This window comes from Haliotis rubra, unplaced genomic scaffold (genome assembly GCF_003918875.1).
Source record: "Haliotis rubra isolate DU_JTF1 unplaced genomic scaffold, ASM391887v1 Scf286, whole genome shotgun sequence".
NCBI classification, from domain to species: Eukaryota; Metazoa; Mollusca; class Gastropoda; order Lepetellida; family Haliotidae; genus Haliotis; species Haliotis rubra.
The window spans coordinates 130,699-144,691 of record NW_025766953.1 but is presented as its reverse complement, the minus strand read 5'-3'; the positions used below and the strand labels follow the sequence as shown (position 1 = coordinate 144,691).

The 13,993-nt window shown below is 38.2% G+C and overlaps 2 protein-coding genes across 2 annotated transcripts in view; one reads left to right on the top strand and one right to left on the bottom strand.

Annotated features, from left to right (window-relative positions):
* The window catches only part of LOC124281624 (F-box/WD repeat-containing protein 7-like), a 59,298-nt gene extending 54,038 nt beyond the window's left edge, over window positions 1–5,260 (bottom strand). Inside the window, exon 1 of the mRNA XM_046717559.1 lies at window positions 5,183–5,260. The gene's annotated coding sequence lies outside the window, so the exon portion shown is untranslated. The remainder of the gene's footprint in view (window positions 1–5,182) is intronic.
* Window positions 5,261–6,667: 1,407 nt separating this feature from the next.
* On the top strand, window positions 6,668–13,993 carry LOC124281612. The gene is made up of 2 exons (XM_046717546.1): window positions 6,668–6,978; window positions 12,638–13,993. The coding sequence occupies exon 2, from the start codon at window positions 12,647–12,649 to the stop codon at window positions 13,991–13,993; it is 1,347 nt and encodes a 448-aa protein (XP_046573502.1). The 5' UTR covers window positions 6,668–6,978; window positions 12,638–12,646.

Sequence of the window (13,993 nt, the reverse complement as noted above, 5' to 3'; positions counted from 1 at the left end):
GTTACAGTAACAGAATTGCAAATTGTACCATAACCCAGCTAGTAGCAAACTCTTTGATAACTTATTGTTACTTGATTGGAATTTGTACAAAAAGTATATGGACTTTTTCTGTGTCCCTGTGGACGCGCTAATAAATTTTGTTGCGTCCATTGTCAATTTTTATGTGTATAGGACGCAGGAATTCGCTTCCTGTAAATCCCTGTGCTTAACAGGCACACATGCAATTATCACAAAGTCATTGCACTTGATCTTCAGAGCCTTATATAGCATGGGGAACAGCTGAAAAAGGTTTGACCTTAACAATGATGTTCTGTGTTGATGGATCGGTTGTTAATTATTTTAGTGTAAAAATCCTTTTTTCCAAGTTTGGACTGAAGAAGACTGAAATCTGATGGTGCAAACCTGATGAATACTGACGATGTTTCATTAGTTCCAAGGGATTCAACAGTCTTGCATTGCGATCAATGGTAACTAGGCTAAGTCTACTACACATGAAATCTGATGGTGCAAACCTGATGAATACTGACGATTCTGCCACCCTAGCATTGTTGGCAGAAGTACATGGACCTCAGATCTACCAGAAGGATTCTGCCATCTTGAAAGTATACTTCAGAAACCAACTAAATTAACACAGGCCATCATAGTTAAGCTCAGAACCTTCCTGTCTCCCAGACCCGTGAACCAGATACCTATACCATCTGCCTGGCCCCCACGAATCAAGTCCTTACATCACAAATCACTGGTACCTAGCAAGTGTCAGCTGAAGCTAAACCAAGAAGGTGAGACAGGTGAACCCTGTTGCGAGTGAGTCAGTTTGGGTTTACGCCGCTTTAAGTTTTAGCAATATTCAAGTAATATCAAGGCAGGAACACCAGCAATGGGCTTCACACAGTGTAATTTGAACCCATGTGGGGAATCAAACCTGGGTCTTCAGCATGACGAGTTAATGCTTCAATCACAAGGCTACCCCACCAACCCGAACCCTGTTGTTGAGACAGGCGATCATGATGACGGCTGTTTAGTGGTGGCCCGATTAATTGAAATAATCCAAGATTTGTTGCTGTGACTAAGCGACCAAGCAATCGATCATGTTTTCTCATAATCGAACACAAACATTTTGGAAGACTTGTTTACATTAACAATATTTTTCACAAGGTTTGTTTTGTCTGTTACATTTCATAAGCACTAAAAGCTCGTTCCAAGTCATGATTGAATTTATCTTAAAGACTTTATGGAAATTTATATTCCTAACATACTAGTCATCCTTGAAAGATGTGAAATTTGCAAATGCATTTTGTGTAATTTGGAAAAACCTCAAAAGAACTACATGTTTTTTCTTATTACGTGTGTATTAACAAACATAATCAGGTAAATTTGATAAATGACGTTTACCGATTATTTACGATGATTGATCGGTTGTAATGAACATATCATCAATTATGAAATTTTAACCAATTCCCAACATTACTGCGGTTGTTAATAACTTAACAAACCGTCCAAAACAATGACACCATATTTTGTCTGACATGACAAGCTATGATGTATAGTCTATTGGAGATATAATGTATCACAACAAATGAGTTGATTAGTTTGTGTATTACAACACAGACAGAACAGAGCCATTGGTGTACATCACATAAAGGTTAAAGGCACAATGTCACACATTTTCGACAATATTTTGGCCTACATTATATATATTGGGGCATATACACTCACTAAAGCTTCCTATCGATGCAATAAAAGACTTATTATCCCTTATAATTTGCCTGACATCGATAATTGAAATTTCGAGGTAAACAGCTTCCAAACAGAGAACACTTGCCAATAAACAATTGCTCCATACATCGAAAACTGTTGCACACAGTGTTGTCGGTGTTTGCCAAACTGGTTTCAATCACAACTTGTGCGTAGGATATTCATAAAGAGGACTCCAAGGGACATAACTCTATGGGGTTCACTTGAAATAATTTTCGGCAGGTACAGGGCAAGATAGTTGATTTAATGCAATGTTGCATTAATTCAATCGAACTTTTTAATTCAATATTGTATCTACACATGTAATTTTGTTGGGAATAAATTATATGGTAGCTTCCCCCAGGGCTGATAGTTCGTATTATTGAGAGAAATGCATTATTTGTAGAGAAGTATTGTGTGACATAGTGCCTTTAAGCCTAACTACCACAAAATAGAGTAACAAGTTCTTTGTTTGTTTGTTATAAGCTGCACTACACAATCTCCCATTTGTATGACGGTAGTCAGTAAATGATCAAGTCTGGCAACACAATCCAGTCACTGTAATCATGAGGTCAATCAGTGCAACTGGGATACAATGACATGCATAACAAGGTGAGTAAGTCTACTTTTACCATTTTACACGTACAAGTTCAACATAACAAAGATGACCCATTGCACACAGACCCTTACCTCATGTGGAAAGAAGTGTTTGATAGCATGAACTCTGACCCATGCAGTTAACTTGCAATAAGTCAGATCAATTAAACAATCAGTGAGGCCACACAAGATTAATATATATTTCAATTGTATTGCAATATACTCTGAGTTAGGTAGTGTACGTGTATTGCGATATGGATTGTGATTTATCATAAACCCATGTAAACTTAGGGTAGTAAACTAATACAGGAGTGCAATACGGATGACGTCAAATTCTGTATTGCACCCCAGATTCCATATTGAATCCCTACCGGTTCTACCTTCCCCCAAAGCTCGGCACTTTCCAGGATTTTCCGTAACCACTAAATTTAGACCTAATATGTAGGTAATGGGTTTCCCAGCTAACTTTATGAAATGTTTATTGTTTGACAGATTGATATAAAAGTCGAATGGCTTGATTGTTCCTTCACACAAGTTTGCATGTATTAAAACATGAATGAATTTCATTAGAATGGTGTCATTATTTTGCCTATGGTAAGTTGTGAAAGTGGGACTTGACTCATGACGTCCAGCAGAAGAATGTATGATCTAGGTTAGTTGCGTGACCAGCCCACGCTCGGAGTGATACTTAATATAAAACTAACCCGAATGAGGAAGTATCGAGAGGCGTGAAAATATGTATCGCTATGCAATGATTTGTTTTATTAAGTAACAAATTAATGCAAGATAAGAGGGTATATAATAAATATAGAATGTCATACTAGTGCATTTGGATGTTTTGTATTGAACTCTAAGATGTCATACGAGCAGAGAAACAACTGGTTCTTTGAACTCGTTGCATGTTTCTCTGCTCCCATGATATCTTCTAGTATGACGTTCTATAGATATATTGGGAGCTTAAGTGTTTGACAGTAAGTGCAACTAATTGTACATGTCAATCCTATTTTCTACATTCTAAATACCTAAACATATATGTTATGGTTCTGATGACAGCAATCTCAAAATTAGGTTTCATAGTCATGGATTCTATTTCCTTTTTTATACAATTTCTCGGGTTACAGCATGCCGTTTTTGTCATTGAATAACGAAGGAAAAGATTTGTTGTGAATGAAAGTCTGTGTAGATTTTAATTTAAACCATAAAGATAATCACAAAAACTTCATATATTTTCTTTACCCTGTGAACCCGTTATCAGAAAAAATGTTGCAATACATATAGTTTGCAATATACCGGTAATGCCATGCAGTCCTAATAGTTGGCTCCTTACACAAAGAATTAGATGGCTCATATTATCGATAGAAATTTCCAAAGTTTCTCCAGCAACTAAAAAAGTGTCTTTGATTTGGCCAGAGCAAGCAGAGGAAGGTTCGTGGCATTCTTTAAACCAGCAAACAACTGTAGTAAGACTAGTGGTTCATACACAGTAACAAGATTCTGGAACATGTAAAAGTAAACAATTAGTCTTTTAGTAGTATCTAGTCTTGGACCAGTCAATGATAGTGTCAATGTCTAGAACTTGTAAGTCCATTATGGTGTATTTGGTTCAAATGGTTGTATTGATGCTGTTAACATAAATTTCAGGAACTTAAAAAACATTATGAATACATGAAGTTAGACATATAAAATTTTAAGACTCAGTGTTAAACAGTTAAACAACCATATTATTTTATATGTTTGTAATATCAGACTACACATATAATCATGATAATCCTGTTAAAAATGTTTGAATAACCAACAGTTTCTGTGAAAAGGTTACTGAAGCTCCAGTAAAAATGGCACCATATATTTGTAACAAAGATTAACATGATAAATGTTGCAGGATAATTAACATGATAAATGTTGTTGTATAATGAACATGATTAATGTTGTTGTATTTTTAACATGATTAATGTTGTATTTATGCTTTGTTCACTGGTTACTTTGATTCTACCCCTGACAGCATAAATACACAAAGCTCCTAGATTATGTTATTGCTGTCATGTATTGTTTCTATTTATGTCACTAAGTTTCAACCCTAATTCGGGGCATCAGTCAGCATTCATCACATGATATTGCACGTCAATTGTATATTGGACTGTCTTCTAACATGTCACTATCATGACAGCACCCAGTTGCACATCTCAAATACAGTTTCAGTTGCACATTGAGTTAAACTAGTCTCTCTTATTATAACATATATTAAAATAACTTTAAAATCGCTGGTTTAGCTAGTTCTTAACATAGCTTAACTTTGGGGAAAGTGCGAATTTCGGACCCAATTTCTATCAGTATCACTTACTGTTTACATTTCTCCACGTTCAGGAAACTTTATATCCTCAGGTTTGACAATAAGGATCATATAAACACAAAGCCTGTGATTGAACGTTAAAAGATGTCCATGAACACGTTAGATAATGACAAATAGCGATTTCTTCACCGTTTTTGGCGAAACGCAAACAATGAGAGAATGTCAGCACACGGGGGTTCCTGAGCAAGCTAATATTGTTTTGGAGAAATTATATGGGGCGCAATGCTTCATAAGCAACTGTATCAATGTCCTTATAAATGATATGTTTTTCAAAATATGGACTATGCACGATATACATTTCCCGATTTCTGGGTCCATTTCGACAAAACTGATCCGGTAGTGTGCTCAGAATACAGACTTGTAAAATCGCAAGCACGAGACGGTTGGTTATAACAAATCCAATTTTACTAACAAATATGAAGTCAAATAATACAAAGAACAGTCAAAATAAAGACAAATGGCAAATCTCCAAAAGTAGGCCATTGATCCTCAAATATATCTTACCAATACTTGAATATAAAGTCATCTTTACACTTCGCCAACTTTCTCAATCCAAGAGGCGGCCATTTTTGTTTTTCACTCGCAAATTACCGGACTGTCACGGAAATAACCGACCACCGAGGGGAGACAACCATATTTGCGCGATGAGGAGTTAAAATCATCACGTTGGTTAACGCGCTTGTGCATTCGATCAAATCTCACTTTCTAATAGAGCCACATGGCCCAAACTTCACTTGTTCTTTTACATATATGGAAATAAAGTTGCTGACGACCTTTTATGGCATTGCAATTATGAGAGATATACATATAAAATTGTAAAGGCAACGAACTTCTTTGTTTCATTTAAATAATGAATATCACTCGAAAAATAGCTTGAATGGACAAAAGGACACTGAAAGTTTATATAAAGCTGATATACACTGTAGACATGTTTCCATCAGTGATCCTGTATGAAATCATATTGTGTCACAATCGAACATTTGCAGGGCATTTCGTACTTGTTTTCAATATCATGATAACCGATAAGAAAAGAAGATGTAGTACACGTTCTTTGTTATCATATACAAAAGTAGCAGAAAGAATGACAATTACTTGTTTATGTCACAAAGGCTTTGGAGAAGCATGAAAGCCTACACCTGCTCATCACTACACAAAAGCGAAGTTGCCAACATGGACCATCTGCAATAGCGTCTCCTGCGACGACAGAACGATCGTTCAGGAATAATACCCGAGAAATATTTTTTCAAGGACAACATTATCGAACTAGTTAGTTATTTTAAAACTCGTATTCAACCATCAAAACTTAACAGTAAAGTTAATTTCCGCCATAACTGCTGAGCGCTACACCAATTGAGACTGTATCTCATCCAACAGAGCAGGGTCCCTTTCCACAAACCGTTCGTAACGTTACGACCTGTCGTAACTCTATAGTTAATGATAGGCTTACGACCTGTCGTAACTCTATAGTTAATGATAGGCTTACGAATGTCGTAGCTCTACGAACGTTTTGTGGATCCGGACCCAGCTCAATATCTGGAAGTAGCACCATTGGGACTTGTGATTGAAATGATTTAGTGTCCTGCTGCAAATACGATGCCTGCATTTACTTACTACAGCCAATTAACCTGTCAGTAACTGAACGTTTCGTGAAGCTGTGCAATCATTAGATTTGTTCGAGAATATTTTCGAACATTGAGTGCATGTATCCATTTAATGTGTGGACATGTTAATGTGTATTAATTAACAATACTGAAATTAACCAGACATCGTTAAGCGACAGTAAGCATATTTTAGCAATTAACATGTAAATGAACACAGGAGTAGGTTCACACAATAGGTGGGAATCACTGCCACATGTAACGCCTTGTCTAATAAACAGATGGCAACCATATGTTCCAAGTTACACAAGCCAACACGAGTTACCTCCCTTCTGTTATGGCACGGCACCCCGTAAACATCATGTATATAACCTCTTTTAGGTTTCGCTGCCAAACACACGCTACACAATGGCCAGACGAAAGTAGGCGATCGTCTTGGAACGAGGAGATTTAGTTATTCTCACAATTTTAAGCAGTGTTTTTAACAAAACTTTTCACTTTTGAAAAGTTAGTACACTTTAAGGTAGGCGCGATCGTGGAATTCGGAACTTCGGTTGCTGAGAATGGTGATTTTGAAATCCGACACGGCATCACCATGGCGTTATCAGTAACTTGGGTCTCGGACGCTGTTTGATAACACGAGGCGCTCAGACACACGGAAGGACTCCATTGGAAACTGGGATAAACTCATGGTATATTCAGGTAACTATCCCTTTAGTAACTGTTTCTTGATTATTATGAACCGTCCTTTACAATTGTTACGTTACATCTATTACAACTTTGCACTATTTGGCTCTGCCAGTAATCGTTGAGCTGTATAGTGCAGGCGCACGCGTGGATTAGCCAGAGTTAGCCTATTCTTGATTACTTAAATCCATACACAGTTGAACCCACATCCACAACCCAGGGCTGTATATCAACAATATGAATTATAAGCATCAGGATGTGGGTATCGATATGCCCATGTACTGTCATGTATTATCATACCTATACCGACATTAATCTCTGTGTAAGAAAGCCTTTCTTCTAATGCTGATCGCACGTGGAGCGGGACTTTTCTATCGTCTTGCCTGTTTATTGTCTTCCTGACATGCTCAGAGAATTAGATTAAACGGGATCAATTTTCTGTAAGAGTCATTATGAAACACCGTCCGTTAATATCTTTGTCCGTGGTTCAGGACAAGGATGCTCATTAGGTCAGAGGATGAGTATGATGGAACACATTCTTCAAGGTATTAGTGTCGTGAGAAGTGATTGGACTCCTACGCTAACATCTCGTCTCTGAAATGAACATATTTTACAGCAAAAAGGGTTCATAAATAATAATCGTAAACTATAATGAATGAAAAGGAGCCCAGAGACTTTCATCACTTTCAGAGAAACTGACTAGCTTTGGCTTTGTTGGATATATTTCATGGGCGGATCTCTCTCACACACACCCCACCCCACATATATTCTCTGAATATATTGTACTTGTAACAAATAAACCCATTTGAATTGAAAAGGAGCCCCAGTGAGAAGGGAAATTCAGAGGAAATCTAGACTTGCTTCACTTACGGCTTCAGCATTGCAGTGAAGGCTAGGCAGTAGGGAAAATAATATGAGGGACTGGGAGACAGAATACGAACAGCCGAGCCAATAAAAGAAACCGTTACTATAAACTGTGTTCCCGTATGAGACACAACGTAAGACTTTACAGAGTCCATATTTTATTGCAAGATAATTCAAAGAATCACCATGTCTAATATATCTATAATTCCTGGATTCAAACATCTTTTCTGTATCAAAGTGTTATATTTATATTTTCGTTGTTTTTCAAGTTCAATTAAACACTGTCAAGGAAAAACGTAAATACATATGTTTGCCGTAAATATATCTGTATCAATACAACATCTGTATCTGTGTGTATCATAATTCACGTGTTTAAACACATGTATTTTGTGTGAAAACTGTAAAAGTGTCACTCCATCCCCATGTCTCCTGGCTAGAGGGGGTAGGGCAGGTCTCTGAAATGACATATTTTACTGAAAAAAGTCTCCATTTTTATATAATACTATTCTTGTATTTTGTGGAGCCAAGACCTTGGTTTTGTGACGACAGAAGGCCACTTGTGACGTCTCCATTTTTATTACTATTCTATATTTTGTAGATGTTTTGTGTGAAGGCCACATGAATGTATATACATGAAATATTAACACACAATAACTATCTCTTAGCATGGCTTAGCGACACGAATCTATTAGTGCTTTTACCATGTTTCACAATTCCCAGATAAGAGCGTTTTAAAACATATATTCAGGGTGGGTGTTGACAATATACTTCCGGCAAGTAGTACTCCATGATGTCATTTAAATAGTTACAGAATAAGTCTGTGTATGTGCCTGTGTGTATAACCTCTTTGTCAAGTTTACATACATATGCGTTGTGATAACTTTAATCCTAACCACCCAGCGCCATATGCATTTAGTCTCAGCAATTCGGCTGGAATTGTGATAAGCGATGTTACGATGTTTCTTGCCTGATATGGACATATATTATATGGCTCTAACAAAGTTGTGAACGATTGTTCAATGTGCTATTCCAGGACTGAAAATAAATATTTATAAGTCCATCTTTATATACCCAAAGAAATGCAAATTTATCACCACCTGACTGAGATTACCGCACTAAATCAAATACCAAAGATCGAGTATATGACGCATTATTATTATATCCAGAATTATTATTATATAAGACCACGTTGTTTCCTACCATCAAACGTCTCAATGAATTTCAGCCAGTGCTTAACAGCTCTACACAGAGCATTTATAAACAAAGGTAAGGAGACCATTCACCACAGGCAATGCCATAGTGGTGTATGGAGTTCAACATTTAGAAATTCCTTAATGTCATTAAATGTTAATGTCCCAACTCATTGTAGACCCCAGACTAGGAACTAGATAAAGACAAGGTTGTCATTGATTTTACCGTTAATGAAATAGATAGAAGCTAATTGTCAATGGATGTCGTTTTCACAAAGCAGTTTTCCTAGGAATCAAAGTGACCTCTCCAGAACGATTCGTTGTTCAACTCAAGAAGGAAATGTATTAAGTCCACATTCCATGTTATAATCACTATGTGTATGTGTCTCCTAGCGACCACTGAGTGGGAGGGGGTTGTCAACATCATCGTAGTGAACGTTTCTCTCTCACAATTTGCCCATTTTGCTTAATTAAAGGTAGTCATTGAATGAAGCTCGAAGGCTGGGTGACCTTAGGTACCACGTGAACCTTTATAAGAAAAATGGATTTCTCCTTCTGCATAGGTATGCCAAATATAGCATGACATGTAAAGTATTACATTTTTCTTGGGATTGTCTTCAACGCAACCTGCAAATGTAACCCATGCTTGTCCTACTAACGGGATTGGGTGGTCAAGCTCACTGACTTGGTTGACACATACTGTCATCGTATCCCAATTGCGTAGATCGATGGTCATGCTGTTGATCACTGGATTGTCAAGTCCAGACTCCATTATTTACAGACTGCCGCCATATAGCTGGAATATTGCTGAGTAGGGCGTAAAACTAAACACATTCACTCACTCACAACCTACTTGTGTGAACCATAATACGACCTGCTAGTAGACAGAAAGTGTAGAACTTATACAAGTTTCCAGTTACTTATCTCCGAGATGGTCTCACATCAATACTTGACTCCAACCATTCAAGCACGAGTGCGTAGCTTGGGTTCCGTGAACCAATGTAGAGTTACGGGAAACAGTAAAACAATGGGACACACTGATGTGTTCAGCGTAATTATAACACTGACTGACTGAGTTTGGCTTTACGCCGCTTTTAGCAATATTCCAGCAACATCACGGCGGGGACACCAGAAATGGGCTTCACACATTGTACCCATGTGGGATTCGAACCTGGTCTTCGGCGTGACGAGCCAACGCTTTAACCATTAGGGCTACCCCACCGCCCCTAATTATAACACAGTATGTGCGTCCTCTGGTAGATGTTTCTTTATAGTAAACCTCCTAAAAGTCAACCAGGCTATCTAAGGAGTTTTCCTTTGAGATATTGAGATTGTTACGTCATGTGGGCGGTGGGGTAGCCTAGTGGTTACAGCGTCCGCTCGTCACGCCGAAGACCCGAGTTCGATTCCCCACACGGGTACAATGTGTGAAGCCCCATTTTCTGGTGTCCCACGCCGTGATATTGCTGGAATATTGCTAAAAGCGGCGTAAAACTAAACTCAGTCAGTCAGTTACGTCATGAAATGAAGCGATGAAGACGGATGGTTTCTGTGTAATTTAAGAACGGAACTACTTTAGCTACGGGAATTCAGTAAAGTACTTGTTTCAGCTGAGTGTGAAATATACGTGATATAATAGCTATTTATGGGCTCATGACCGGCCTTCGCATAACGTGATTTTGTGAACACTATCCAATATGCGGACAGATCATTTCGGCGTTCGTGTTCGTGTATTTTCCAAAACATACCAACAGATGCTAAGTTTATCGGTGACGTTTCATAATTATCATTGGCAATTTGTTGAAAACAGATATCGATGAGTGATCATTATATTCTATTTTTAAAATTCAATCTTCCGAGTAATTAACCGATAATCGCGTTGCTTGGATTTACGCCGCTTAGAACGGTATTACGGGAAACTATATTCTGTGTTTATCGAGGGCGTTTTACAATTACCATTGGTAATTTGATGAAAAACAGATATCAGTGACCATATATATATGCGGTTTTTAAATTCCATCCTCCGAGTAATTATCAGATAATTGCGAAGCTTGGTTTTCACGCGCTTTGAACGGTATTCCGGGAAACGATATTGCCCTATACAGGAGACAGTTAAACAATGGGACACGTTGCTGTTTGTATCTCGTAATTAAAACAACATGTGTTACCTCTGATGTTAGTTTGTAGTCAATCCTATTCGGTGCCAGTGTTCCGTGAGACTTGAAGCTTGAATGTTTGAAAGAAACTTTCCAGGGTTGCATATGAAATAGAACGGATTGCCTTCATTAACTCTTAAGGTAAATATGAAATATCCACACATCTCTAAACCGTGATATTGCATTGGAGTATTCAGTACATCTCTTAGAAAGCTTCCGGCTTGTCCCGGAGTTACACGAATTGGTCATGTGTGCTCAGCCAGGTTTCGTGGGTATGCTACGCTGACGCTCCGGTTTGAACACGTAAAGGTGAATATGTCATTTATCATCTAACATACTGATGAAGGTTACATATTGTGTACACGCCCGTCGTGCCACATACAGTGTGGTGACTAATGCAGGGGGCCAGGTCCTGCTCATGCCTGTGGTGTTTCTGTCAGAGAAGGTTAACTTGTACAGTAGCTGCTATTTATGTTCACACCTCTGCTAACAAATTTATTCGTGTGGTTTGAAATGTTCTTTTTCATTTTTAAATTAAACAGAAACACGACCAAACTATGTAATTGCTTATCTATTCTGGACTTTATTTGAATGGTAAAATGAATTATTTCACGTTCTGACGAAAGAACGACTGACTGACTGACAAACCAACTTTATACAATTGGCGGAATTTAGATGAAGATTTCAATGCCATCTTTCTCCGACGTAAAAACAAGTCATTACGTCAACTATATAGTGGTTTGAGTTTTGCAATTTCATTACATTTAAAGATATGTCTATTATTCTGTTCATAATGGTGCAATATTAGTTTCAGATTCAAGGTATTTCTTCAAGACTTTTACTGACATGTACATAGTTTCTGAAGGCCGTTTAACAATTGCTGGCTTGATTTCTTTAAAAACTGTAATTTATCAACCCTACGTGATTTTGATATGTTCTTCACGTGCTTATCTTAATCGTTCCGCCAAAGGACAATATTCTCCAGCTAGTTAGGAGACTCCGAGAACTTTCGAAGCTCGTTTTTTAAGTATTTTTAATGGCATTAACTAGATTTCCCACTTCCACCTTCACTCTGGAAGAAACCAAACACCTTAAAATATTTGTTGTTCTGTCCAGTTCAATTGCTGAAAATACGAACAATTCATGGCACGTGGAAAGGTTATTTGCAAAATCTTGTTTTGGGCCTTCACTTGATATTGATATTTTTATGTTGCGAATGTTCTGAAAACAAATAAGGTGAGCTTCAGAGCCTTCTGGCTATATAGTTATAGGTCATATTTACCTCATTGGTGAAACCCGACTGGTACACGTTGTGGTGAGGATATATACCAAGGTTGGATCTACAGGATTCGAACTCACAACCAGCGTATCTAGAGCAAATACACACAACCTTATGTCCCCTGTTTCGATGTTACTTATATATCTGACAACGTCTAACGTTTCTTTCTGTTTCTCTTTCACCAGGATTATCCCATGGCGCGGGTGAGGAAGCTTATTCGACTCTTCCTGGCCTTGAGTCTTACCGGCGCCATAGCAACCATTATGGTAGCGCGTTGGATCACTCCCGTCGTCTCGGTCAGACCTGGTGAGCGACTGGTCATCGCCACACAGGCTCCACCACGTCCTCGCGGTTTCCTGGTCGACACCCCAGCATGTCGTATACCCAATCTGGATCCGTTTGATAACTCGATCTCAAAACTGATTCGTCTTCGATCAAAGATTCTGTGTTATGGAAAACCGTCCATTACATACGAAGATGGAAACGTCCTGCGAATCAACTGGACAACGGTGAATAATTTCTATGAGGGTGACTTTAAGTACTGTAAATATCAACCAATCACGAGAGGGACAAACCAGTCCGATTTTCAGTTTTATTACGGCAAGTTTGGAGAGACCTTCAACAAAGATATAGAAATTTCAGATGAGTTTATAAGAATCTATTGTATGAGCAAGTCTGAGGGTACAATAAACACCAATTTCCATTCCTTGATTATTCCGAAAGAAGCTGTGGATGAAAGATGTGAGAAAAACCTGAAACGCCATGTGAAGGTAAACCAACCAAAGGAAATAATGAATGTTTTAATGATCGGAGTGGACTCTGTATCCAGGTTAAATTTTATGCGCCAGATGCCCTTGTCGAGAAAATACCTCCTCGAGGATTTAGAAGCTATAGAAATGTTAGGATACACTAAGGTTGCTGACAATACTTTTGTCAACGTTGTACCGATGACGACGGGGAAATTTGTTGCCGAACTACCTTGGAATGAAACTATGTCCAAAAAACCGTTTGATGGCTATAATTTTATATGGAAGAACTTTTCGAATTGTGGGTATAGAACTCTGTATGCTGAAGATGCCCCTAAAATTGCTATTTTTACATATTTAAAGGAGGGTTTCCACATACCCCCGGCCGACCATTACAACCGGGTGTTCAGTATTGCGATGGAGAAACATAAATCGGTCTGGAACCATGATCATAATTGTGTTGGAGACAGGTTGGAAACGGACATAGTGTTGAAATATACTGAAGATTTCTCTAAACTTTACCGAGATAAGCCTCAATTTGGATTTTCATTCATAACGAGGCTCAGTCACGACAATGTTAACGACGCAGGCGCAGCAGATGACCCTCACTTCCGGTACCTTCAGAGAATACACAAGACCGGCCTTCTAGAAAAGACGATTTTAATTTATTTCAGTGACCATGGTAACCGCTACGGGGAAATACGAAACACGTTTGTTGGAAAACTTGAAGAGCGTTTGCCGTTCATATTTTTGTATTTCCTCGATGGTTTAAGAAAAATATCCACGCTTGATTGA